Below are 27,766 nucleotides of genomic sequence, written 5' to 3'. Positions count from 1 at the left end.
AGGGTCTAATGTCATTTTCATCGTTACATTTTTTTCACAACATCATTATACTTTGATTGTTTTGTTTTCACCAACTTATACATAACATAAACTTACATACACGGGTATGGATCGTTAGAACCCACTACTCATTTACAAATTTATTATTCTTTTTTTATATAATATAAATGAATGTTATTTTCTACACATAAATACAAATAAATACACACATTTACATACAAAACGATATGTACGTATTATGTTCAGTATATCACGTATTTGTTTTATGAGGTTAATTGTGGCTCAAGAACGAACATAAATTCTAATGATTCACATTCTTTTACATACGTCTATATGATGTATAACTTTGTGAAAACAAAGCTATCAAAGTATAATGATGTCGTGGAAAAAATAAAACGAAAAAAACGACATTACACCTTCAAAAATAGAAAAAAAAACCGTAGCTAATCCGTAGGTAAATACCTACAGATAGCCTTTATCCGTAGGTATTTACCTACGGATTACCTACAGTTTTTTTTTTTTTTTTATTTTCTATTTTTCAAGGGTCTAATGTCATTTTTATCGTTACATTTTTTTTCACAACATCATTATACTTTGATTGTTTTGTTTTCACCAACTTATACATAACATAAACTTACATACACGAGTATGGATCGTTAGAACCCACTACTCATTTACAAATCTATTATTCATTTTTATATGATATAAATGAAAGTTATTTTCTATACATAAATACACACATTTACATACAAACGATATGTACGTATTATGTTCAGTATATCACGTATTTGTTTAATGAGGTTAATTGTGGCTCAAGAACAAACATAAATTCTAATGATTCACATTCTTTTACATACGTCTATATGATGTATAACTTTGTGAAAACAAAGCAATCAAAGTATAATGATGCCGTGGAAAAAATGAAACGAAAAAAAACGACATTATACCTTCAAAAATAGAAAATAAAATAAAACCGTAGCTAATCCGTAGGTAAATATCTACAGATTACCTACGGATAGCCTTTATCCGTAGGTAATCCGTAGGTATTTACCTACGGATTACCTACAATTTTTTTTATTTTCTATTTTCCAATGGTCTAATGTCATTTTTATCGTTACATTTTTTTCACAACATCATTATACTTTGATTGTTTTGTTTTCACCAACTTATACATAGCATAAACTTACATAAACGGATATGGATCGTTAGAACCCACTACTCGTTTACAAATTTATTATTCTTTTTTTTATATAATATAAATGAAAGTTATTTTCTATAAAAAACAAATAAATACACACGTTTACATACAAATAACAATAATAATAATAATAATAATAATAATAATAATAAAATAATAACAAAACTATGATGATGATGATGATGATGATGATGATGATGATGATGATGATGATGATGATGATGATGATGATGATGATGATGATGATGATAATAATAATAATAATAATAATAATAATAAAGGAATGGAAGTGGGTATTGTATAAATTTAATTAAAGAGCCTCTATATTGTGAGGATGTGGCATTCCCGACCTTTTGGTAAATACCTTGACATTATACATAGTATACTCGTGTTCGAATCCGGTACACCACATATTTTTTAGCCTCCGTTTGTTTTTTTTTAGCTTCCCAAATATTTCTAGGTTACTCGCTTCCTTTTCCCCCAAATATTTCGAGTCTGCTCTCCAAAATTTTCATTCACGTTTCACCCAATTTTGGATTCCCGCTTTGTCTGCTTCTCCTAGATCTTCCGTCCTTCGCTTGCAGCCTTAGCTTCTCTTCTGATCATCGCGTTCCCTCTCTCGACTCAAGGAATGAAGTAAACCGGCGACAACTTCCGTTTCCGAGCATCGCGTCGACTGCTTCCGGTTTGTCGACTGCTTCCAATCTCTCCTTCAATCGACGGCGACAACTTTTGGTTCGTCGACAGCTTCTGCAAAGGTTAGTTGACATTAGATCATTTGTTCTTTTCAAAATCGTTTGTTCTTTCTGCAACATCACAAAATGATTTTTTAAAATTGTTTGTTCTTTTTTCATCTTTCGAAATTCATTTGCTGTTTCTTCGTCTTTTTGAATTGTTAGTTGGATTTGTCTCTCGGTTGTGTAACAGGTAGGGAAGAAGGGTATTTGATTCGGGTAATTTCTTGACCAAAATCTTTAATTTTTTGTGTATGAAACCATCTGCCTACCAAGTGTTCGATTAATTGCCTGAGTGAAGGGTATTTGGATTCAGTAATTTCTTGACTAAAATTTTGGTCCCTTGATCATCTGTGAAGTTATCAAGAACGATGGATTGAAGATGTAAGTGGTTTTGTTCTGGAAATGCTGTTTTCGGTGCAAATCCTTCAATTCCATGGGATATCCTAGCCAGGGCATTCCAAGTTGATAAGAGTGTAGTGGATCAACTACAAACCCAGTTCTAAAGTTACAACGAGTTCATTGACAAAAAAGGTTTACAATTGGTGTTCGTGTAATTATTTGATTTCATTCATCGGCTTCTTTAATTTAAAGCTTACATTCAAAATTATTTGTGTGCAATTATCTTTTCAAGTTGGTATTTACTATTCATTGTGTACTTTATATGTTCGGTTGGTTTGATATGATAGCGCTTATAATTTTAAATGATTTAATCAGTGACAACAAAATATTACCTGTAGATGCGGAACTTTACACTCTTAAATCTCACAGAATGCAAGAAGGGTTTTACAAGGTTTTAGGCCACCGACACTATTAGAAAAATGGCAACATTCCGACTACTAATTCCGTTGGTGGTAATAGTATGGAAAAGCTATTACCACAGAATTCCGCAAAACAAATCTAACAAAATAAGGTGTAGACAAATAATTATGAAGGATGATCAAATGTGATGGTACAGAACAAATGCAAACAGGAAGGTGGTCAATGGTGGTGTTTGGTGGTTGGAGCAAAAATGAATGGAGTAGATAGTGGTATTTGGCTGTTGGTGTATGTAGCAAACATACAGATTGGATTACAGGTTAGTTCTTCGTCCCTTAATTTTTAGTTTTATGTGTGTATGTATATTTGGTTGTTTGTGTATGTAGCAAACATACAGATTGGATTACAGGTTAGTTCTTCATCCCTCAATTATTAGTTTTATGTGTGTATGTGTATGTAGCAAGAACATAGATTGGTTTTGCATATGTCTGAAATTGAATATATATTTTTATTTTTTCAGCTCTATTGATCTCTCAAGCACCACAACAGATTTATGCAGTGAGTTCTGTAAAAGGCCCCAAATTAATGATGTTTATTCTAATATTTATTTTAGGAAAATGATGTTTTTGTAATGTGTTAGGCACTTAGTAATGTATTTTACATTTTGTAGTTTAATGTAATGAATTTTTGTTTCATTTTGACCAAATTAATTGTTATTTTATTTAAAAAAATATTATTTTTTTAAAAAAAAAATAAAATGTAATTAGCTACGGATTACCTACTGAAAATTCATAGCTATTTACTTCCGTAGCTATTCCGTAGCTATTTAGTTCCGTAGCTATTCAATTCCGTAGCTGTTCTGTAGGAAAATCATTTCGTAGGTATTCCGTAGGAAAATATTTCGTATGTACTTTGTAGGAGTTTCGTAGCTAAATAACTCGTAGGTAATCTGTAGGTATTCCGTAGTTAACGTGTTCCGTAGGTATTCCGTAGTTAAATTTGCAATATAATATTTCGTAGGAAATGCGTAGGAACGTTTGTAGCTAATCTGTAGGAAAAAATTACCCATGAGGTTTTTCTTACAACCCGTTTTTTGTAGGAAATCTGTAGGTAAAGTCTTGTTCCTACGGATTTGCTACTAATTCTGCTGTACCTACGGATTTGCTACTAATTCTGCTGTAGGTGACTAATTAGTTTTCTAGTAGTGATAATTTAGGCGTAACATCAAACCCTAAACTTATCCCCTGGGCCGTGGCCCATTGAACTGTTAAACAAATACCCAATCAACCCAACCCATAATTATAAACTCGTCCTATCGGCCAAGTTACAAGAACAGCTCATCGGTAAATCGCATGAACAACTGCCACGTGTAAAAGCAACGTGTACATAAATCAGCCACGTTTCTTCTGGATCCAAATCAGTACCGATCCATCTTCATCAATTGATTTAATTCCCTTCTCTCATTCTCTGCATGTCTCTCTAAAACCAAACTCAGCGCAAATCGAAACAAGGAAAAAGCTCATAACTAGATCGTAAAATGGCGACAGATTTGAAACCGATGTACGCATACACGGTGGTTTACGTCAAGGATGTTGCTAAATCCGTCGAGTTTTACGGTAAGGCGTTCGGTCAGCTTGTTCGCCGTTTGGACGATTCCCACAGGTATGGATCGATCCATAATTTCTTGATTCCTATCCATATGTTGCAATAATTTCATCAAATGATCGAATTCAGACATGAAATGAAACATGTCGTGGTTGGTTGTTGATAGATGGGGTGAGCTAGAAAGCGGACAGACGACAATCGCGTTTACGCCGGTGCATCAACATGAAACGGATGATCTCACCGGAGAGGTTCAGGAACAGAAGTCGAAAACCAGAAGGAATCAACTTGAGGTTTGCTTTGCTTATGCAGACGTGGATGCTGCATACAAGGTGCTTGATAATTAATGAGTCTTTTTGGAAAAGCTATTTGGTTTTTATATATGATAAGATTTTGGATTTGTTTGTATGATGGGATGGATTTGGGTTGCAGAGGGCGGTGGAGAATGGGGCGGAGGCGGTGTGCCCGCCGGAGGATAAAGAATGGGGACAGCGGGTCGGGTATGTTCGTGATATCGATGGTATTGTGGTGAGGATGGGAAGCTTTGTGAAGCAGTGTTGATTGTGGAATCATGTGCATGTATGTATGCATAGACACTGTGTGTGTGACTGTGGTGGTGGGGTAATGTGTTAAATAATATTATAGTATGTTTTGTTTTTTCATAGAGGTTATCGTTTCACGATTTCTTCATAAAAATCTATATAGGGGCGTTCGATTGTATGTAATTATATGAAATTAAAAGAATAAGAACATTAAAGTAATTATTATAAATTATAAATTATAAATTTCTAATAATGGGAGACTAGCTAGAAGGTTGTTTGGTTAGTTGTGAGCATCTGGGCGGGATCCGGGACAGATGTTATCGAACCGGTGGTATACTTTAAAACTATTTATGATGTTAAATTCGTAATAACGTGTGAAATATAAACATAGATTGAAGTAAACTTGGCATGAATATCTTTATATTCCATAAAATCAATATGCAAAAAGAAATTAACAAAAAGAGAGGATTTTCTTTTTTAATTTAAGAATTACGTCGATGCTAAACAGGTGAAAGAACAAAATAATCATTTTATTTCATTCTTCTTTCCAATTTTTGTCCGTTTTCTTGGCTCACTTCGTATGTTACGCACACTTTCATTCAAATCAAAATTCATAAACAACTAAGAACAAAACAAGCATGTATATGTAAACGTGTAAAACGATTTGTAAACTACGTATATGTAAATATGAACAATGATTTTTGAACTTTAAAATTGACAAATTAAACGATTTAATAACTATAATCTTAAACTAAGTATATGTAATTTACATATTAAAGGATTTGTAAAGTAAAACCTATAATCTACAATTTTGCTATAAACCTCTTAATGTTATTATTATTGGTTATGGTTCGTATTATTATTCCAGAAAATACAACTTTCTGTGTTAGCTAATAACGAATAATGGGATAAACAACATGAGAGCAAATAAAAATATTTGGCAATGGCGCATACTTGAAATCAAAACAAAAGATTCATGGTTTAAACAATATGAAATCAGGAAGAAAAAAAAAGCCATTCTTGCATATTTGCTTAACATTACAAAGATACTTACTTGATTTGGTTAGTTGGCTTCTATGGTTATTATTCTTGATCCAGAAGGAAAAAAAAAAGGCTTGAACTTAGAGAATAATATGCCCAGTCGCTAATAACATGAAGGGTTTTAGGTTTTGAATTGCAAAAATGTGATATCTTATCATACATGCTTATAAAGCTAGCATTTTTTCTTGAATCTCATGCATTTGAAACTCCCTTTTTTATTTTCTCAAACCACACTCATTTGAAACCTCATTTTTAACTAATGCAACTCAAAAGTTCTTAATTATGATTTAACATTCAAAAGTATTATAACTTATATTATGTTTAATTAGCATTTAGTGAAAAGTTTACTATAAAAATGTCAATCTTTTGTGTTATATAAAATCTTACATGTAAGAAGGATTTGAAGATATTGTGATTCAAAAGTTTTCATATAGTTGAAGCATTCACGATCCAAATATGATGATTTGAAGAAATGAGTTATGTCACATCGATGTTAATTATAATATGATTTTTTCTTTCAACCAAAACAAATGAAGCTTTTTCTATTCTTTCTTTATATTTATTTTCTCATTTAATCTTTATATGTGATTTGTGTGTATTAGTCAATCTTGAATGTGACTCTCCAAACATCAATGTTTTGCTTGAAATATCTTTTTGTTTCTTCTTTTTCAAGAAAAATATTTTGATTGCAGGTTAGTGAAGAATTGTCATCAAGTTTCTATGGTTGAATGATGTTAAATGAAGAAAAACTATTCATAAAATGGATATAGGTTTTTTTGTTTGAGAAAAGTTGACGAATGTTAATTTTTTCTTTTGATTTAAATGTATGTTTATGTAACATCTTTATTTATATATTAAACCACCCAATGCTCTTATTTATTTGATTGTAGTCTGTCTATTTTGATTATGTTTATTTTCTATTATTTTTTTGTTGGGTTATCCTACACTATGTAGGATAACCCAACAAAAAAATAATAGAAAATAAACATAATCAAAATAGAAAAACTACAATATTTAAAAGACAATATTTAAAAAGATAACATAATTTTGAACATTTGATATGTAATTATGATAGACTTATCATGATATGTTCTTCATATGAAAGTAATTTATCCATATTATTACGGCAAGAATTACATATGAAATTTACGAAAATATATATATTATATATGATATGTTTAACATGTATATGCACCTATGTATGTTATAAATTTATAATTAAATATCTTTATGTTTAATAATTGAAGGAACTAAAATGATGCATCAAAACCAATTATTTAGAAGAATATAATAATAATAATAATAATAATAATAATAATAATAATAATAATAATAATAATAATAATAATACATTTCCAAGTACCGCATTCATTTAAAACTCACACTAGGACTCAAAAGTTTTCTAATTTATGTATATTTATTAGTTACAACTCAAGAGTTTTTAACTTATGATTATTAATTAATAATCACTAATAATTTTTTATTTTATTAAAAACATTAATGCATTTGAAGAGATTTGTGATTTAAATATGAAAAGTTAATATAAATGTTATAATAGATCTTTTAGTGTTTTTATGTTATTAAAAGTTATAGTGATTATTTTTCATATTTTTTATTATTCGTTGTATATATATCTTTTTTAATATAAATGTTATAATAGATGTTTTTTATTTTTATGTTACTAAAAATTGCAGTTCATATTTTTGTTCATACGTTTTGTTACCCGTTATATTATCATTCATTTGATATATAATTTACACAACTTTAAACGGTTTATAAAGTTATCAAATAATTATATATATCACAATGACTTAAAAATTAAACTATAATGTTGAATAAAACTAATATGTTAACTATATGTTTGTTTTACTACTAACATTTTGTTTAAAAATAGAAATATTAAATAATAATTTGGTAAAAGTTATTATTTTAACTATATAATTCTATTCTTGTGCAACGCGCGGGGATTCGCCTAGTCTTAATATATAATGGCTAACTGAAATACAACAAGATAAAGATTCCTTAATTTTAACTTAGAGATTAAATTAAGACACATAAGATGATGTTTGTTAAGATGTATAATCGGTAATCGGTACTAAAACGGGAGAATAGGGAAACTTCAAGGTACCATAACCGGTTGGGCCAATTACTGAATCCACTGCAAAAATAAAATTAGTACCGGACCAATTATATACAATCGGAATTGGTTTGTGACCGGGTCCGGTTCAGAACTGTGATATAATGCTATATGCACATCCATACCGTCTCATTTGAAAAATTCAGGAACGTGTTGTTAATCGAACGAAAACAGTCATAATCTTTGCAATGACACTCGTTGACAGCAAAGATATACTAAAAGAAGATACCGAAGTTTAGTAAGTGGGAATTAAAGGAAATATTTTTAAAAAAATCTCAATACTTTGAATAATTTTACGAAATAGTCACAAATTAATGTATTTTTTACAAAAAAATCCTAAAAACCGGTAAAATGTTGCAATTTGACCATTTTCTCCTAGTTCAGTTGGTAAAAAATTAATTTGGAACTATTTCGTAAACTGACCTTAGATATTTGAACTTTTCCGCAAACTTTTATTTTTTATATTCTATTAAAAACGCAAATAAACATATTTATTATTAATATTATTAATTAAATGCATATATAAATATATTTTAAATATATATTTATATCTATAAAACATATTTATACGTAAAAAATATGTATAAACACATTAAATACATATGAAAAACGTATTAATATATTTTCATACCTTAGAAAACAATTTTAAAGTTTCTTTTCCATTTAAAGGTATTTATATATATTATTAAGGCTATGTTTGGCGTACTAGTTGAAAATCTAGCTGTTAACTGAAAAACTAACTGATAGCTGAAAAGTTAGTCGTTAAATAAAAAGCTAGTTTGTAGCTGATAAAAAATAACGTTTGATAAAACTGGCTGAAAGATATAAAATGACATAAAAAGACATTTAAGATAATGTGTTTCTATAATTAATTAAAGGTATACTTAGAAAACAAAAAAATTTAAAAAAATAAAAAATAAAAAAAAGAAAAACTCCTAAAAAGCTAGTCTAAGTAGCTTTTTAAAAAGCTAGCTTATAAGCTAATTTTTGGCTTGCCAAACATGACAACTTAAAAAAACTCAAAAAAATAAGCTAGCTTATCAACTAACTGTGGTGTGCCAAAAACAGTCTGAATACATGTGTAAATACATTTTTCATATGTATTATTAAATACATGCATAAAAACATTTTTAAAGTTTCTTTTTTCATTTAAACACATTTATATGTATTATTAAATATATGTATAAAATTTTTAAATGAAAAAAGAAATTCAAAATCGTTTTAAGGTATAAAATATATAAATACATATGAAATACGTGTGTGTGTTTCAATATATATATATATATATATATATATATAACGTTCCCCAATATACAACATACCATACAGGCCTCGCCTAACACAATAACGGGTCTTGCCCACCAAACATAAAGGGTCTCACCCAACATACATAACGGGTCTCACCCAACATACCTGCAAGAGTCACTCGAACCATCTGGCATCCTACAATATAGTGAGAAGACCCGTCTGAACTACTCAATAGAAGCTCAACAGCTACTTCAGGAACAAAACAACTAATCCAAGCTACTTAAAGCCAAACCTAAACCAGTCCTTAGTCAAATACTCAATGTTACCCAAGTTTGACCCCAAGTCAAACCGGTCAAAAATTCAATTGTCAAAGTCAACGGTTATAGTCAACTCCAGCTGACCTGCACGTCGTGGCCACTCATCTCAGTCTCAATCAAAATCCGCTACCATGTCGTGGTAGACATGCCACCACACTATGGCAGAATCCTGGCAAAATAGTCGGGAAGAAACCCGTCGCCATGCCATGGCGAGCATCGTGACACGCCTTGGGCACGTCCGACAAAACGAACCTGATAAGTCCCGCCACCACTGAAACATCCCAAAAATTTTGTCCAAAAATTTTGTTTTAAAATCATTTAATGGAATCATAATTCATCAAACATCACAATAAAAATCATAAGTTCTGTATCTCAATCATCATAATAAAATACTGTATCAAAATCATGTCTCAAAATATCAGAGTCTAAACATCCCTGTCTGAAAGCGGTGGTGTGTGTCATGCAGTCATCCTGAGCTCTTCCCCTTGCTAGCTAGCGGAAGTACCTGAAACCAAAAGTGAAAATTGTAAGCACGAAGCTTAGTGAGTCTCCTTAAACTACCACATATCATACACATAATCACATAATAGCATACATTGGGCCTTGCCCACTACATCGGGCCCCGCCCAGCATCGGACGAATCCGGCATCGGGCCCCGCCCGGCATCAGACCGAAGTCCGGCATTGGGCCCCGCCCGACATCGGACCGAAGTCCGGTATACATATGACATGAACACATAACATAAACATATAAGCTAAATCCTTCCTTGGACTTGCCCCGACATCAGAACGAAGTCCGAAACATAGAACACATAACATATAACTAAACATTCATCGGGCTTGCCCCGACATCGAACCGAAGTTCGGAACATATAAACAAACACATGCAAGAATCACGAAGACATCAAACACAAGCTTCTGTATCATGATTATTGGTTTCTTTATTACCCATTATTTTTCGATGGATTCAATCTACTTCCCCCCACCCATGTGACATAATCTTTGATATCATGATTGTGTCGAGGTTTCGACATTTTCAACGTTTTCAATTTGTTGACTTGTTTGTTCGGTGTGAAAATCTCTGGAGATATCTACTCATTAAAACCTCATCCTTGACTGTAAGAATTCTTGAGGATTCAGGGATTTTGCGATTCATGCTGAGCTTTTCTAGAGTTTAACTATTCATTCCTTATTTACAATGTCACGTGATCCATTCTTGATTTTGTTAAAATCTGGATGAATTTGAATTTTGACCTAAAAGAACAAGGATTTATAATTTGATTATGTTGAAGCGGTAAGATATGATTCGGTGAAATTTGAGGAAGATAAGAGAAGGATTAGGGTTCGATCTTTGAAGAAAAAGGCTTTGGTTGCTTTAATAAGGTTGTCAAAATCCCTAAAAAAATGGCAGGCTTTTAATTGCCAATTTGCGCACATTTTTAATTGATGGTGTTCGAGATGAGGAGGAAGAGAAGGTCCTTAATGCATTATGACAACTTGACAAGTCTTGATTGAGAAATATTTGCTTCCGTTTTTTCATGGTGATTACCACACTTTATTGAGGTTGATTCATCTTTCATAAAAGCCTCTTTTCTAGCTTTCTGCATAAAGGTTTTTTTTTTTTTTTTTTTTTTTCCTTTTTAATAGATAGAAAGACTATGGGTTAAGCAAGAAAACTAGCTAACTTTTTACCGATTTGTCTTTCTTTTTTTTCCTCTAAACTCATCTCATGCTTTAATTGGTTATATCTTATCAAAATTATTTTTTGTAATGCAATGGTAAAATGGTCATTTAGTCTTATCCAGATAGCTTCTTAAGTCTAGAAAAGAAACATACCTTATGTATAGAACATTTTATTTAGACATACCTCATTATTTGTTCAACCACTTTACACTTACGGACTTAACGTTGGGGGGGGGGGGACAAACAATCACTACATTGTTCTTTCCGCATTAAGTTAAAAAGAACACTCATATATTCAGTTTTTCCGCATTAGGTCCAAAAGAAATCGTATTTGTAGTGCTTAAGGAATCCATCTTATCTCTACGGAATTTCCAAGGTCATATGATTAAAAGTAAACAATAAGTTTTCAAAATCGAGATCCTAGCCTTTGATATTGCTTATCGATCGATCATACCCAAAACGATCCCTTTATCCTTCGTGAAACAGTTGTAGTAGCTTGATCCCTTTCTGTGTGTTTATCGGTAGCAAAAAAAAAAAGAAATTAGAGCTTTTCTCTTTTGAATTTGAAAAACATGTATAGATTGTGTGATGATGGTGGTTGGTGGTTGTCGAGGCCAACAAAAATAATAACCCTAAATATTACACACTAAAATAGTGTATAGTGGTAAAGGGGTCGAATCCACGGAGATTGGTTCAATTTATAACTCTGAAAAATCTCTTTGTAAAACTACTTGTAAAATAACAATAAAAATAAAATGGGGGGGGGGGGGTTTGGTGTTTTGAAATAATTGAAACAAACTAGAATTAACTATGATTTAAATATACAATTTCAACAAAAATAAGAGTTTGATGTAAAATCAATAAGGGAGAGATGGTTGACTTAAAGTTTCCTCACTTTGACTTTTGATGAATATATCATTAAAATCCAATGGTGCAATACTTTGATTTAAATCCTTAATTTGGCTATACTAATCCAAGGAGCTTGAGATTACCTAGACTTTTCTTAATTGTTGAAATGGCTAGAGAAGCTTATAACAATTTCCTTAGTCAAAGTCACTAATTCCAAATAGCATGTAATTAGTGAAAGTCAACTAGCATTAAGAACCAAAAAGTCATCAAATCGAAGAGGGGTCAAATGCTTTCACCACCATGTTGGAGGAAATGCTTTTATGATTGTGTGAAGCAAAAACAACACAAAAATCATTTTTTGCTTGCTAATTTGAGGATCATTTACTTAATCAAGAAATTAGCCAACTAATCACCACAAACACATTTAAACTCATGAATAAAAACATACTAGTAGTGATATTATGATAAAACACAAAACATTTCCATAAAGATTTAAGAACAAGTTCATGGATTCTTCAACAACCAACAAAAGTTCAAAGGATTCAACAAAAAGTCAACCAAGATTAGTTTAGTCAAGCATGACTAAACTCAAAGAAAAAAAGTTAGTTAAGATTGTACTAAACATTTGACAATAATCAAGAGATGAAAAGAAGATATTCTTCAAGTGTTCTTGGCCTCCAAAAGTGCTCCAAACTCCAGAGAGAAAGTATCAAAATCGGACCTCCAAGATAAGGCTGAAGAGGCACACCAACCTTCCCAATATAGAGCTCTAAGTAAAATCCCGAAATTGCCCTTGTCAGGAATACACGCGGGCCGCGGGTAATCTTACGCGAGCCGCGGGCTTCGACGGGATTTTTGGGCTTCTTCAAGTCTTGGGCCCCCACAGCTAATCCATTGGCCCAGTTCGAATCCAATCAGCTCCTAGCCCATTTTTCTTCAATATTTCTTCAATTAAAGCCCAATTTGTCTTTCCACATCACTCAAAACTTCCGCAAACTCCTAAATATCGATCTTGCACACCCAAGAATTCTCTCTTGCCCTTTCAAATTTAAAGCTCAACACTTCCACACCTCCAAGTAATTGACAAGCCCACTCCATGAATCACCTCCACAACTACCAAGCACGAAATCCCCATTGCTCTTCAAGTCCAATCGCCTTCCAAAAGATCCCGCACACTCCCGCTCTTTTAGTTTCCTTAAAATCTGCAATAATGCTCAGGAAACTAGAAAGTACCCGAAATGGTCATAAAAATAACAAAAAAGAAAATATGCATGAAAATTAACTAAAATGCGAATGGAATGTGCTAAAAAAAACTATAAAAAGAAGTAAATAAAATGAAGCTATCAGTGGTCTGGTTGTGGGATTTTCACGGTGGTTGTAATGGTTAGTTAATGGTGTTGAGAGGTTGTGTTTGATGGTCAATGATGATGGTGTTGTGATAGGGGAATGTGATTTGTTATATGGCTTATAAGGTTTACCCCGTATTAAAAGACATTGTCTCCGAAATTAGGTCATTTTCTGCCTCCATCATCTCATGAATGCGTTGTTAATCGAACGAAGTCAGTAATCGTCTCTGCAATGACATTCATTTAAAACATCTATTATAATAAATGAAGGTTTTTTTGTCACATGTTATATTCTCATTCAATTTGCCAAATATCAATTTTTGGTTATTTTGAATTAATTTTTTTTCACATGTCATTTTATGGGTTTTTTTTTTTTTTTTTTTATTAAATTTCATATAGTATTTTAATGTAATAATTACAATAAACGTATTAATAAATAGATATCAATTTCATTAATGGACTAACATTCTAATTTCAAAATTCCCAAATTAAGAGGGTGTTTGGGATATCTTTTTAAACAACTTTTTGACTTTATCTTTTTCAAAAAGTTAAAAAACCCTAAAAGTCATTTGGCAAATTGAAAAGTCCTTTTCATTTTAACTTTTAGCCTAGAAGGAAATGAAGGCTAGACAAAAGACACGCATTTGTATCTTTTTGAGACTTTTTGCTTTTGCATACCAAACACTTTTAAAAGCCTACTTTTTGAGAAAGTCCTTTTACCAAAAGTACTTTTACCGAAAGGACTTTTAAGGTATAAAAGATATCCCAAACACCCCCTAAAGCTTATTAATTTCTTTTGTTATTTATTTAAATTATTTATTTAAATTTAAAATAAAATAAAAAAACATTTCAATTTTAATAATTCATTTTTTTCTTGTTTTCTTATAAATTTAAAATTCTTTAATATTTAAACTTTTATATATAACTTTTTTTTAAGTTAATCCATATAATACATGTGTCTCACAACTAGTAAATATATAAAAGAATAGATACCGAAGTTTAGTATGTGGGAATTAATTATGCAACTATTATAACTTTATTGATCAAAATATGAATTTTGCAACCGAAGTTTAGTGTGTGTAAATTAATTATGATATTTTTATAACTTTACAAATAAAAATGTGAATTTTGCAACCGACAAACTAAATTACATTAAGAAAATAAGATGATCAAAAATTTCTAAAAATATTTTATAACTAGTGTAGAGACCCATGCTTTGCATGGGTCGGAATGTACTTTTTTGTAGATTTGTTGTTATTTTTGTTTATTACTCCCATCACAACAACACATCTAATAATATTAAATTTATGAAAAGGGCAATATGAGAATTCTGCTGCCTAGGGATGAGCATATGGACCGGGAAACCAACCGGAACCGGAACTGGCACCGGAACTGGAACCCGATGGAACCGGTCATGTCGGGACTGAGACGTTATTTTTGTGGATTTTAGGAACCGGGAACCGGTAGGAACAGGAACCGATATAACCGGAACCGGTAGAACCGGCAAAAACCGGAACCGTATGATGCTATTTTTCAAGGACCGGTTCCAACATTTGAAGACACGACAAGAACCGGTAGGAACCGGAAACCGGTAGAACCGCCGGGCCGGTTCGGTTCTTAATTTCGGCCGAAGTCGGTTCCCGGGTCAGGTCCGGTTCCGGCCGGTTCGGTCCTTTTGCTCACCCCTACTGCCGCCTAATTGTTAGGATCTAAAACTTCTTGCAAAAATATCGTTTCAATCTCAAGTATTGAGATTCCATTCCGTGACAATTCACGAAAATTCTCAAAAACTCTTCAAAAAATATCCAAAAATCATGCATAAACTATGAATAATATCATTAGAAAACACAAAATATATCGAATTTTTGGATCAGAGTCCAACGTGATTCAAAAGAGGAAGCATCAAACAATCTCATAAAAAAACACAAAAAAAAAAAAAAAAAAAAAATCTGATTTTTAAGGAGATTAACGTCAACTGATGAGAAAAACTGAATGAATAAGTCGTAAAAACAAATACCAAACAAAATTGCTGCATAGATTATTAATAATATCATTCAAAAACACAAAAAAGATCTGATTATTATAGAGATGAAACATCAAACAAAAGCTCACTGACCATATATATCTTCCTCACCATTAGCAGCTGCAAAATGTTCTGCATCTTTTTCATCATCATTTGAGAAATCCCTCTCTTCAACCCATGAATGAGCAGCCATACTGAAATTAAAGCAAAAAAGAAATTCATTTAAGTTGTGTTGGGATTGATGCTGTTGTTCTTCATTAAAAGAAATTATCTACAAACACCAAAAGAACAAAATTACAAAAATACCCTTGTTATAGTTACAAAAACTCTAAGGACTAATTGACCCAAATGAAAAGAGGCCGGTCACCGGTCTATCCTTAAGTTTTATCAGAAGCCAATAAGAAAAACCTAATCTTCAACTGAAAAATGATGAACATGAAGGAAAACATGATTTTCATCATCGAAATCATAAGCCTGGTCATTTCTTATTACACAGGCTTTAAAAATAGCAAAAACTTCATTATTTTACATGAGTATCACTAAAAAAATCACTCAGAAACATGAAACCCACCAAAACTGAAGTACAAAATCAACAATTTAATCATGAAAAATAGCATTTAGCGCAATATACATTTGAAATTGGAGTCTAATAGCTTACACCTATATTAGTCATTACAATGGAAAATAAAAACAAACCTCAGTATGCTCAAGTTCTTCCAACAGTTATGGACATAGTGATCAATTGGTTCTACCTCATCATTTATGTTATTATGAGCTTTCTTCTCGCCTACAACCTAAGAAATTTAATAAAAAATGTTTGAATATAATTTTACCTAAATGATCAAGTCTTGTTTTTCAGTAATATAAGTCCCAATTACTTAGTTTATTTATAATTTAGCACATACAACAAAAATAACATAAAAAGAAACAAACATGGGAAGAAAGCATTATAATTTAACAACCATTCCATCAATTTCTCTTAAAACCAACATATACATGATAAAATGGTGCAAGACTGTGTTTATAATGACACAAACAGGTGATGCAATTATGAAATCATGATGTATTCTTAAAACTTTCTTTGTACTTATAAAAAGAAAAACCTTAAAAAAGAAAAAAAAAATAGAATTATCTATACATTAGGAAACGAATAGTTAGGATTGTTACCTTACCAACTATGTTTGTTCCTATCTTGATCCTTATGGTCCAATAGTAATACTAATATAATATTAATACCCGTATTCGTCCACAAAATAGGAGAGACACCTTAAAGAAAATTATCTTTTTCGAGCCATCTTTCCCAATTTTGATGATATTAGTTGCAATTCTAGTAACATATTTATTTTTATCAAATAAAACTTGTATAAATATGAAGCTTGTTATGCAACACACAGTGAATGAGAGTTTGTAAGAACCTGCATAAGAATCACATTTGCAACATCAAAAACCAAAACAAAACACAAACATGTACACATACACTTGGTTTATATTTCTGTGATTAATAAATATTTTTGTCAAGATAAAAAAATCATGAAAATTAAATGGTTAATTTATCTCTTACAGTAGGCACAAGAAAAAATCCTAGAAGAAAGATGGGAGTGTCTTATCATGGAAAAGATGGCGTTTAGCAGACTGCAGTTATATCCAAGTGTAAGAAAAAAAAAACTGTGTATTAAGATCTCTTTATGAGGTCTGACCTTGACTTCTTCAATATCTTGTGGTTCCACTTTTGCAAGAACATGCTGACATACATAACTAAAACGACGATAAAATAATTTCATTAGTGACAATTCGTAAAAAATAATGTTAAATAACATGTAATTTGAGTGGCCAATAGAGGGGTAATGTCGGAAAATAGGGGTGTTAATGGGTAAAAGCACTGTTGCTTCATCATTCATCATTTTGCTCCTTGATGTTCTGAAAAAGAATGATTAAATCATCAGGAATTCATGCCAACAAATCGGTCTTTTTATGCAATTCCATAGAGTTTTAGAGTATCAGTATTCAATATTACTTGCCACTCACAATTCACAAAGAAGTAAAAGTAATAAGTAGAAATTCACAGCAAAAACATCAAATATTACTAATTAGCTAGTGATTAAAAATGATCAGTAACCAAAAATTAACAACTCTAATCGATTATTAGCTAAAGACTTAGAAATTCAATTCACATAAACAAAATCAAAGTAAAAGGAGAAAGAAATGTTACAAGATAAAATGGAATGAAATTACACAATAGAAAAGTGAAAAAAAAAAAAAAAAAAACAAAACAAAAACCCAGGGACGATACCTTAATCGTTACAGCTGAAGGTAATTGGAATTGAAATCGAATCATACCTGTACTCTTTCTATCGATCAAAGGAGTCACCGGTCCATCGTTGAGTTTTATCAGAAGCCAATCAGAAAAACCTAATCTTCAACTGAAAACGATGAACATGAAGGCAAACATGATTTTAATCAAAGAAATCACAAGAAAAACTGACTCTTGTTTGTTTGAAAGCTATTGAACAATTAGAGTGGACTCCAAATAGAAAGAAAAACTCAGGTGCATGAAACAGAAACGATAATGTAAAAAAAACAGAATAGCATAAAGAAAATATAGAAGCCTAACGGAGAGAAATTACCTGGGGAAGAAAAGAACGAACAACGAAAAGCAAAAGCGGCGGAGTTTCAGCGAAGAAGAAAGAAGAGAGTACCACGTGGAAAGTGAAGGGCAGGGAAGGGAAAAAGACACGTATAATCTACGATGATGATGATGCGTCAATGAGCGGATGAAGAAATAAAAACAAATCAAAAAGGAAGCAAATATAGTGTAGCAAATAATAGACAATTTTTAAAGAAAGAAAGACAACAACAGCATAATAGAAGGGGAAGATTTGTAAAAAAGGAAGCAAAATATACTGTACCTAACAATAGACAATTTTAATATATATATATATATATATATATATATATATATATATATATATATATATATATATATATATATATATATATATATATATATAATTAAATTAACATATCACATATGATATGATATATGATGATATAAAATTACTGATACCTGCTCATCAATGACTCTGACTCTGAGATATTCGTGTTTATACAATGTATCCAACATAGCTTGCAAATATCCTTCGATATATAATTATCAAATTCCAAGCATATTATATTCAGAATTCAGATAAAAAATAGATTTAAATAATTAAATAAATAACTATAAATCAGGTACCTTACGATCAAGCTTAATTTTTCTATCTGGGCCACCTTCTGTAAAAGCACTCCCCAATATGGAAGGCTCCATTGCCATTTTCAGTACTCCTTGTTGAAACCCACCAAACTACATACATCAACATAACATAAAATATGGTCAACCTTTTACCTTAGTTTCAACTTTCAAGATAAAAAGGCTAAATTTTACAAATTTAGGCCCTGTGCTATGCCCTTTGTCTTTGTCCTGTATATGGTCCAAATACAAACTTTCTTGCTTTTTTAATCCACATGTTTTTTTGCATTTTGGATTTGGTCCCTACCCCTCATGCAATCTAGACCCATGTAAAATAACTATTTTGCCCCTCTTTTAATAGTTTTTAATCATTTACTCCCCCCAAAAAAGGAAACAGAATCACAAGAACATCTACGACATACAAAAACAGTTGCCTGAAGAGCAAAATGGTTATTTTACAAAAACATTGATTTTGGGCGGCATGATGGCTAGGGACCAAATCCAAAACAGAACAAAATCACGGATCAAAAAAACAAGACATTAAATACCCCTGTAAAATAGGGTGATTATATAATAATGATGTTATATGACCATACACATTATTATGAGTGATTCATATTTCATACCAAGGAAACCAATCACCATCAATGTTTTAAATCACTAAACAAGACATTAAATACCCCTGTAAAGTAGGGTGATTATATAATAATGATGTTATATGACCATACACATTATTATGAGTGATTCATATTTCATACCAAGGAAACCAATCACCATCAATGTTTTAAATCACTAAACAAGACATTAAATACCCCTGTAAAGTAGGGTGATTATATAATAATGATGTTATATGACCATACACATTATTATGAGTGATTCATATTTCATACCAAGGAAACCAATCACCATCAATGTTTTAAATCACTAAACAAGACATTAAATACCCCTGTAAAGTAGGGTGATTATATAATAATGATGTTATATGACCATACACATTATTATGAGTGATTCATATTTCATACCAAGGAAACCAATCACCATCAATGTTTTAAATCACTACCTTCTGAAGACAGAAGTCCTATCTGCAAGAATAAAAGAATTGACATTTTAAAGTGCTTAAAGAAATTACAATTAAAATAAAAAGTAAACTTTATACTTACTATGATCTTAAAGAACCAACAAACATAAGAATCTAGAAAATGATCTCTGGGGTTCTTTGCATCACATTAACAAATGCTAAAGCAGGATGGCTACCCCTTTAGAACATAAACTAAAAAAAAAAAAAAAAAAAAAAAAAAAAAAAAAAAACACCTTTAACATGGAAGGGTAATATTGGAAAATGAACATGATATCAAGTTACCAACCTTATGATTATCTTCTTGATATCTTCCTTGTTTAAATGGCCTGATCTCTGAAGCAAAAAACATACTTTTAAGCATGTAATTTAGATTAATGTTTACATTGTGACAACCAAATATTGTCCCATATGATGGTTCGTATATGTCAGTTCTAGGATCCATGATTAGGCTAAAGAGAGGATGTCATCAATTAATTACAATTATGATTCAGAGAAACTAAATTTACTTTCATTGAGAGAAAGATATGTGTACCTTGATGTGGGAATCATAGTTTGAAGTGTCATAAAGCATGGAAATAAAGAAGACCTGAATTAGGCATAATGATGCAGTTTGTAAGAAGTAACAAACTAAAGACACGACATCTTTTAGAAAACTAGTTTGGGTAAGACTAAGATGAAATCCATAAGAAATTACCAAACATGCATAAACTATGAATCTTTGGAATATCAATATATAGCTTAATCTAACAAAGTTGCTTAAAATGCATAACCAATTTGATACCTGTCCTTGAATGTATTTCCTCCGACCCATTGTCAACCGCATGAGTTCTTGACTCCACAATTATACTTATAATTGGATCCTGAACCAAGGAACAAGATTTCTACTGGTCACATCATTCAAATATTGAGATACTTAAATGATAACTGCTCTCTATGGACGATCAGATATTAACTCTTTAAATATCACACAACATGAACAAAGCTTTAACTCAATAGCTATATCCTGGACCTAAAAGTCAAACATGAATCCTATAAAGAAGATAGGAATAAAGAATACAAGAGTATTAAAAAAATACCGATAATCGATCCAAATATTCTGGAAATCGTGATTGATGTCTTTTTGAAATTGAGCCCTTTGTCAAAGGCATACACCCTATACCAAATTTGAATCAGTTTAAATCTAGAAAATAACTCATACGCTAATTTATGTAATCCATAATATTACGATCATCAGGTAGTAGAAATTAGACTTAAGATGATAATTAATATGAAATATCTCATTGACTAAAGGTAAAACATCATAAAAAACATCCAGATACCAAGGGTTTTAAACTGTAATAACAAAAACCAAATGTATATAAACAACGAGAAAACCCTACGAAAACCAAAATTAAGAACTTAAGGAAGGTAGAGCTTAGAAAAAGAGTTGTGATTTGAGCTAAAAATGTAATAGAAGTAAGAGAGTTACATGGATATGGAACTTACATGCTACTAGAAAACATAATTGGAAGTCGATGAAGACTAATTTAGATTTGCTCTACTTTATAAGAGAGGATGAACCGACAGATCAAATGGCGTTGCAAGGAAACGGAGAGTCAAAAAGCTAGGCCGACGGACCAAGATGAATGCCAACGAGGATGTGATTTATGAGGTTTTCCAATACTCTTCAAGCATACTTCATGGATGGGCGATGCAGGTGGACGGTGGCCGAAGTGATTTTCAGGCGGACGAGGGATTTGAATCGACAGAGGTTCGATTAGGGTTTTGGGAGGAAATGGCTTATAGCTTTGGGAAGAAACTAGAGAATGAAAATAAAAGGGAAAATGACTTAAAAAGTAACGAAGTTTCAAAAGTGTACAAAAAAGACCATTGTTGTTTTTTTTTTGTACACAAGATACCATTTTACCGGCTATTGTAGGTTATCCGGTTTTCAAATGTTCAAAAAATATCATTGTTGTTTTTTTAGTACAAAAAATACCATTAATGTTACTATTTGTACACAGAATACCAACAAAATACACATGTGTTCACCTAAAACATTGTGGTAACCAGGTACTTCAGATAAATGGGATGAGAAGAGCGTAATCAGCAAGTGCTTGTTTGATGAGATTGTTTAATTTTTGTTGAAATTGTTGGAAAAGATCTTACTTCCACCGTATGATCCGCCGAACAAGATTACAGGTGACGCTTCGGCTGACAAATTTCTCTTCAAATTGGTGATGAGAAGAGCGTAATCAGCAAGTGCTTGTTCGGCTGTTAGATAGGCTAAAGTAGAAGCGTTCTTGTATGCCTCTTTCTGGCTTCCATATGGCATCGATTCACCATAATATCGATGCTAGATCAAATCACGCAGCTTTTGATAAAATTGTATTATTAAAGGTCTGCAAGTGAAGAAATTAATGTAGAGTAGAGTGATTAGGGCTTTTACTTCGGGGAAGATGACCATGGCACCAAAACGAGGGGTGAGTTCCCAAACGAAGTCGGCAGCGAACCATTCGATGTCGCCTTCGTTGCCGCAATAAATGAAGATTGGGCCCAAACGATTAGGGCCTGCGCCCACCCAGTGATTGGAGTTGATGAGATAATGTTGTTGGAACTTGGGAAGATCATTGAAGCTGAAATGATCAAGAGTCTGATCAAAGTATCGTGTCTCGTAAGTGTACTTCGGCTGAACAAGAATGTTTTGGGTTTTGAGAAGCCGTGGGGATTTGCCGAGAAACGGAGGTGGCCGACGAGATTCCGGTGTTGATGAAAGTAGGCAAATGATTAGGAGGAAGAATAAGAAAAAGGGTTTTGCCATGGCGGTGGAGGGTGGCGATGAAGAACAGTAGTGACCGAAGTGAAATGGAGGGTTCTTTATAAAAAGTAGCTAAATTTCCATTACATTCAAAGAAGGGAAAATGACTTAAAAAGGTAACGAAGTTTCAAAAATGTACAAAAAAGACCATTGTTTTTTTTTGTACACAAAATACCATTTTACCGGCTATTGTAGGTTACCAACAAGGTTTTATTTGAACACATATGTACTTCATTGGTATTTTGTGTATAAAAAATATACTTTAATGATATTTTGAGTACTAAAAATAAAACAATGGTATTTTTTGTATATCTTTTAAACTTCATTACCTTTTTAAGTCATTTTCCCAAAATAAAACGGGGCATGAAAAAAAAGGGGGGGGGGGGGTCAAATTTAACATAACATGATGACGGATTAATTGCTCTGATAACATAATTAACAACATGACGGAATTAATAAAGATTAAGAGGAGATTATACCTGAATGATACGTTGGATTATATTGATGATGGATTGTGTTGAATGATTAGATGATTATATGGATAGTTTGGATAGAACTCTGCTATTCAGAAATAGAACAACTATTTCAACAGAGAAGACAGTTGAGATCAACTCAAGTCTTAAACACTCAAACTTAGCTTGTCTATTTCATTTGGGCAAAGGCCCTATTTATAGGCTCAAGAGAGTCGGTTACAATTATTGTTGCAATCGTTCGATTGCAATATAACATACATATTTACATTATAGCCCCCTAGACTATTGAGGGTTACACACTTTATGTTACATCACGAATAATACAATCGACACTTACCGACACTTTACATACAAATATCCTACCGACACTTTTATAAAATAATACTCTTAACTATTCTACCGACACTTTAAATATATATATATATATATATATATATATATATATATATATATATATGCTTTTTTGGAGGCGGGAGGAATGACGTAAGCAATGACGAAAAAATCCATAATTGAAGACACCTGTCCTTTCAATGTGGAAGAGATTATTATATTTATATAAAATGTCGGTAGAATAGTTAAGAGTATTATTTTATAAAAATATCTTACCGACACTTTTATAAAATAATACTCTTAACTATTCTACCGACATTTTATATAAATATAATAATCTCTTCCACATTGAAAGGACAGGTGTCTTCAATTGGGGGAAAATCAACCAAAAAGAGACAAAGCAGCAGCAACTACCAAAAACAAAGGAGCAGAAACCATGAAGTCTAGAACCCATATATAATGATAATACTTCAAACATCTGACTGGGCTTGTTTATGGATTTTTCAAGGGTATAGTTGTCACTCACTTTGTTGTCATTATAGGTCTGGAAAGATGAACTGATGCATCAATTAATGAATTAAAAACAATTAACTTAAAAGATGAAAAATTACACTACATGCATTTTAAAACAAATTGGTATGAGGTCTGATGCAAATTAAATTGATTTTTAAGTGTAATTGTCACTTTCTTTTGTCACCACATGTATGGAATGGGGTTTTTATCCTTTTTGGTATGTACAACTCCGATATGATGCTACCCATAAACAAAAAGTTGAGTAGAATTTGAGGATTTTGCCCAACTGCAAACAGAATCGGTTTACAGAAAAGAAAAATGAAAGCAGGAAAAATTCCCATATTGCCCCTGATGTGTAAAATAAAAACAGAAAAGAGATGACTATTTTGCCCTTGGTTTGGGTCTCTAGCATGGTCAGAATACACGATGCAAAACAAAAAATGGGAATACTAGATTACATGCATTTGACTATTTTGCCTTTGGTTTGATAAACAAAAAATAGGACAAGAATACACAATGCAATATATGGAACAGTTATACCACTCCATTAACAATATAGCAGGAATATAAACATGTTAAAAGGGGACATACATTACAAAAGGCTAGGAATACTAAGTTCCAAGTATCAAAAAAACATCACAAACGGCTAGAGTTTTGTCCCATTCCAGTTCATAAATATACTGTTCTAAATTAATGACAGGTTTGTCCTGTGTAAATCCACTTTTATCCTTATCAAAAATTGGATTTCGGAGCTTGATCTTAATAATCCTTTCAGATGGTTTTCTTGGTTTGAGCTTTGTATGGATAATAGGCACATTAGTTGCTATCCCGCAATCAACCATATGAAATAGATCTTCCAAATTAGCTGCACAAAATTTAAAAGTATTACATTTATTAAGTTGTGACTGTTGGTTTAAATTTAATCACTTACTTCTTGCGTCTCTAAGAAAAATAAGAACTAAAGTATTATGTTCTGAATATTTTAAATGCCACCCTTCAACTTATTTGCAAATAAATGGGGCATTAATTTAGTGATTTCGAATCTAGACTCTGCACTAGCAAAATCCTAATTTATTACAATTGGGCTTCAAAAGACAAGTAAGCTTTGCAAAAGGGAAAGATCACCAGGCAATTTGCCATTATTACAACAGAAAATTAAAGCTTCTCCATTATTAGTGTTTAGCTTACCCTTCTGGTTCAAAAAAAAATCATAAGTAGAGAATCAAGTTTGTGAATTGAAAGATATAGGGGAATTAAGGAAGTACATGATGGATTATGTACTATCCAAACGAAAATAGAAAACTGAAATAATCAAAATTCCAATCCCCTGTTGATGAACAAACAAACGATTATTGATATGATTTATAACTAATAAGATACAATTTGTCTAACAACATGTGAAACTAACGTGTAAGAATGTGCCTTAGAAGTTGCCTGCCTACACAACTACAGCGAGGCCTGAAGCAGCGAGAAGTGCAGAAGATCCAATGTCAACAAGACCGAGAAGGACAACGAGTGAAAACTACAAGCGAACGACGACAAATCGGACGGTAAACGGCATGTCAACGAGGCTAAACTCAAAAGAAGAAGTAGAAGAACGAGATATGAGATGTGCCCAATTTAACCTGGATGGAATTAAAACCACGTCATCTCATTTATTTAATGCCATGTCATCTAATACAAGCCACATCAGCCATTTTACCGGTTGTTTAAGTCTAACCGGTCACAAATCATGAAAACAATTTATAGGGTTTTTTTTAAGCATTGAGGTATAATTTATAGGGCTTTTCTTAGGTTTTCCCAAAAAAGGGGAATGAAAATAAAACGAGGGAACGGAAAAAGAAGGAAAAGCGGGGAATAAAAAAAAGGAGATATCAATTTTTTTGCAAGCGATTGGCGAGGGCCAAGGGGAAAAAGACATGTGATTTTCGGTCGCAGTTACATCGCTAAAAGGTTTTAATTTGCGACAGATTAGCGAGGGAACATTTTTTTTGTCGATAAATTCTTACCAATCCGTCGTTGATCCCTCGTTAATACCTCTCTAAAATTTTATAATTATTTTGGTTGAAATATTTGTGCTTTCCGTTACTAATCCCTCGCTAAACTGTCACTGATTAGCTACGAATAGAATCCGTCGCTGATTTCGTAGCTGAAGGTCAGATTTCTAATAGTGAATAAGGATCTCGTTATTAAGTTTGTTATTCTGTTATAAAATTGTAACATATAATTACGATATCATGTTGGTGTTTAAGACAATTTAAAGATTGCCATATGATTTTGAAACTTCTTGGACAAGAGTTGACATAATTACAAAATGGTCGTTCATGGTTCATTTTGATGCTCTTCAACATTATTTGATGTTGTATCATGTTATTAGAGATAATTCAATACAATTAGATTAGATTTGATTTAAGTTTTAAATCTTTATTTGTATGGCTAGTTAGTTACGATTTGATGTATTTGTGTACTATATATACCATCAATATACAACCTATAATTTTAAGGGAAAATCAATAACTCTTATATCACCCTTATAAACCATCCCAACCCTAAAATTCCCTTTTCTTTTCTATGGCCTACAGCTCATCAGAAACACCTTTTTCTCTCCCTACTATTCTTCATCTACTCACGGTGAAGCTCAATTCTACCAATTACATGCTTTGGTGAAATCAAGTCCTTCCACTTTTGTCTTTCCAACAACTTGTTGATCATGTCGATGGAACCTTAATTGCTCTTCCAACGACAATTGAAGTTGAGGGAAAATCTGCCCCCAATCCTGAATTTCTTCCTTAGAAAGAGGCTGACCAAAAAGCCTTTCTTATTCTACAATCCTCTCTATCAGAAGAAGCCACGACCGAGACTATTGGTCTCTAAAACTGCACGAGAGGTATGGATCTATCTTGAATATTGTCATGACTCCTAAGAACGGATGCAAACCCTTTAGGATCTTCTGCGTTAATTAAAGAAGGGTTCCTACACTATTGTTGAGTATGGTCGCAAGTTTAAGGCAACCTGTGATCAACTAAGCGCTATTGGCCATCCCGTTAGTGAGATGGATAAGACCCATTGGTTCTTATGTGGGCTTGAGTCTTCTTTTGAGACGTTTTCAACAGCTCAAAGAGTTGTACGTCCTCGCCCCTGCTTCAGTGATCTGTTGTGCCAAGTAGAGAGTCATGAGCTCTTTCTTGCCTCCATGAACAAATCTCCCCCTCCAGTTGCCTTTAATACTTAATCTACTCACACTCCTAATCTTTATTCTAAAGGACAGACCAGTAACTCAAGGGGGGAGGGGGGTCCTCAAGTGGTCGTGGTCGAGGTAGACGCTCCACACATTGTCAACTTTGTTGCAAGAATGGCCACTATGCCAATTCCTGTCCTGATATCGCTACTTATGCTACTCACGGTTCTCCTGTTGATGTTAACCTTGCCCAAGCTTTTCAAGATCAATGCAATGTTAACACTCCGGACTGGTTTTCCGATTCTGGTGCTTCTTTACATATGACCAACTCTACTACAAATCTTCATTCTTCATCTTCCTATTCAGGCAAGGAACAAGTGGTAATTGGTAATGGTAATTACTCACACATCTCTCATATTGGAAATTCTTCTATCACTAAAGACGTTAGACTTTTTTGACGTTCTTGTTGTTCCATATCTTACCAAAAATTTGCTTTCTATCAACAAAATGACAAATGATTTACCAGTTGATGTTCTATTTTATAACAAGTTTTTTGTCATCCAGAATCGGGAAACCAAAGAAGTTCTTGATGGGTTTTAGCCATAAGAACTTTCCTATGTGCGCATGCAAAACCCTAATGCTTGGATCTAGGCTTTCTAAATAAACATGCTATGAATCCAAGACTTCTAATAA

The 27,766-nt window shown here is 32.3% G+C and overlaps 2 protein-coding genes and 1 long non-coding RNA gene across 29 annotated transcripts; 1 reads left to right on the top strand and 2 right to left on the bottom strand.

The window, feature by feature from the left end:
- Positions 1 to 1,551: 1,551 nt before the first annotated feature.
- LOC145072480 (uncharacterized) lies at positions 1,552 to 5,054 on the top strand. 8 transcript variants are annotated; one of them, XM_079018904.1, is made up of 7 exons: positions 1,552 to 1,956; positions 2,126 to 2,151; positions 2,292 to 2,466; positions 2,673 to 3,010; positions 3,212 to 4,353; positions 4,463 to 4,625; positions 4,726 to 5,054. In XM_079018904.1, exons 5-7 carry the CDS (start codon positions 4,229 to 4,231, stop codon positions 4,852 to 4,854), a joined length of 417 nt encoding a protein of 138 aa, XP_078875030.1. In that variant the 5' UTR covers positions 1,552 to 1,956; positions 2,126 to 2,151; positions 2,292 to 2,466; positions 2,673 to 3,010; positions 3,212 to 4,228; the 3' UTR covers positions 4,855 to 5,054. The 8 variants fall into 8 exon arrangements, with proteins under 8 accessions (XP_078875030.1, XP_078875036.1, XP_078875038.1 ...); XM_079018910.1 differs by lacking the exon at positions 2,292 to 2,466; XM_079018912.1 differs by lacking the exon at positions 2,292 to 2,466 and having other exon boundaries at positions 2,098 to 2,151.
- A 7,512-nt stretch (positions 5,055 to 12,566) lies between these two features.
- On the bottom strand, positions 12,567 to 23,234 carry LOC145077090 (uncharacterized). Of its 20 annotated transcripts, none has more exons than XR_013692946.1 (16): positions 23,059 to 23,234; positions 20,859 to 20,935; positions 20,564 to 20,642; positions 20,315 to 20,368; positions 20,069 to 20,115; positions 19,865 to 19,974; positions 19,727 to 19,786; positions 18,711 to 18,818; positions 18,543 to 18,613; positions 18,103 to 18,219; positions 17,816 to 17,898; positions 17,176 to 17,395; positions 16,175 to 16,272; positions 15,590 to 15,672; positions 13,588 to 13,682; positions 12,568 to 13,331 (listed from the first exon to the last, which is right to left on the bottom strand). XR_013692946.1 is itself a non-coding variant. In XM_079022874.1 (15 exons), the coding sequence occupies exons 12-15, from the start codon at positions 17,377 to 17,379 to the stop codon at positions 13,324 to 13,326; spliced, it is 411 nt and encodes a 136-aa protein (XP_078879000.1). In that variant the 5' UTR covers positions 17,380 to 17,395; positions 17,816 to 17,898; positions 18,103 to 18,219; positions 18,543 to 18,613; positions 18,711 to 18,818; positions 19,727 to 19,786; positions 19,865 to 19,974; positions 20,069 to 20,115; positions 20,315 to 20,368; positions 20,564 to 20,642; positions 20,859 to 20,935; positions 23,059 to 23,234; the 3' UTR covers positions 12,570 to 13,323. The 20 variants fall into 20 exon arrangements, 12 of the variants coding, with proteins under 12 accessions (XP_078879001.1, XP_078879000.1, XP_078878990.1 ...); XR_013692947.1 differs by having other exon boundaries at positions 12,568 to 13,311; XR_013692948.1 differs by adding an exon at positions 16,646 to 16,893 and having other exon boundaries at positions 12,570 to 13,682; positions 15,572 to 15,672.
- A 1,102-nt stretch (positions 23,235 to 24,336) lies between these two features.
- Positions 24,337 to 25,635, bottom strand: LOC145073840 (uncharacterized). The gene is made up of 2 exons (XR_013691560.1): positions 25,304 to 25,635; positions 24,337 to 24,760 (listed from the first exon to the last, which is right to left on the bottom strand). It is a non-coding gene; the product is annotated as an uncharacterized LOC145073840 (long non-coding RNA).
- Between the last annotated feature and the right edge of the window lie 2,131 nt (positions 25,636 to 27,766).

Source organism: Lactuca serriola, chromosome 9 (assembly GCF_051521515.1).
Source record: "Lactuca serriola cultivar US96UC23 chromosome 9, Lser_US96UC23_V15, whole genome shotgun sequence".
NCBI classification, from domain to species: domain Eukaryota; kingdom Viridiplantae; phylum Streptophyta; class Magnoliopsida; order Asterales; family Asteraceae; genus Lactuca; species Lactuca serriola.
Note: the sequence above shows the minus strand (reverse complement) of the source record. Positions and strands in the feature narration are given on the sequence as shown.

Coding starts and splice junctions, on each gene's coding strand:
- LOC145072480 (XM_079018911.1), top strand. CDS start 4,229: ATGGCGACAGATTTGAAACCGATGTACGCATACACGGTGGTTTACGTC. Junction 4,354..4,462: donor CGTTTGGACGATTCCCACAG/GTATGGATCGAT, acceptor GGTTGTTGATAG/ATGGGGTGAGCTAGAAAGCG. Junction 4,626..4,725: donor ACGTGGATGCTGCATACAAG/GTGCTTGATAAT, acceptor TTTGGGTTGCAG/AGGGCGGTGGAGAATGGGGC.
- LOC145077090 (XM_079022864.1), bottom strand. CDS start 17,379: ATGATGAATGATGAAGCAACAGTGCTTTTACCCATTAACACCCCTATT. Junction 16,273..17,175: donor AAGATATTGAAGAAGTCAAG/GTCAGACCTCAT, acceptor TAAATTTCTTAG/GTTGTAGGCGAGAAGAAAGC. Junction 15,673..16,174: donor AAGAACTTGAGCATACTGAG/GTTTGTTTTTAT, acceptor CTTTAATTTCAG/TATGGCTGCTCATTCATGGG.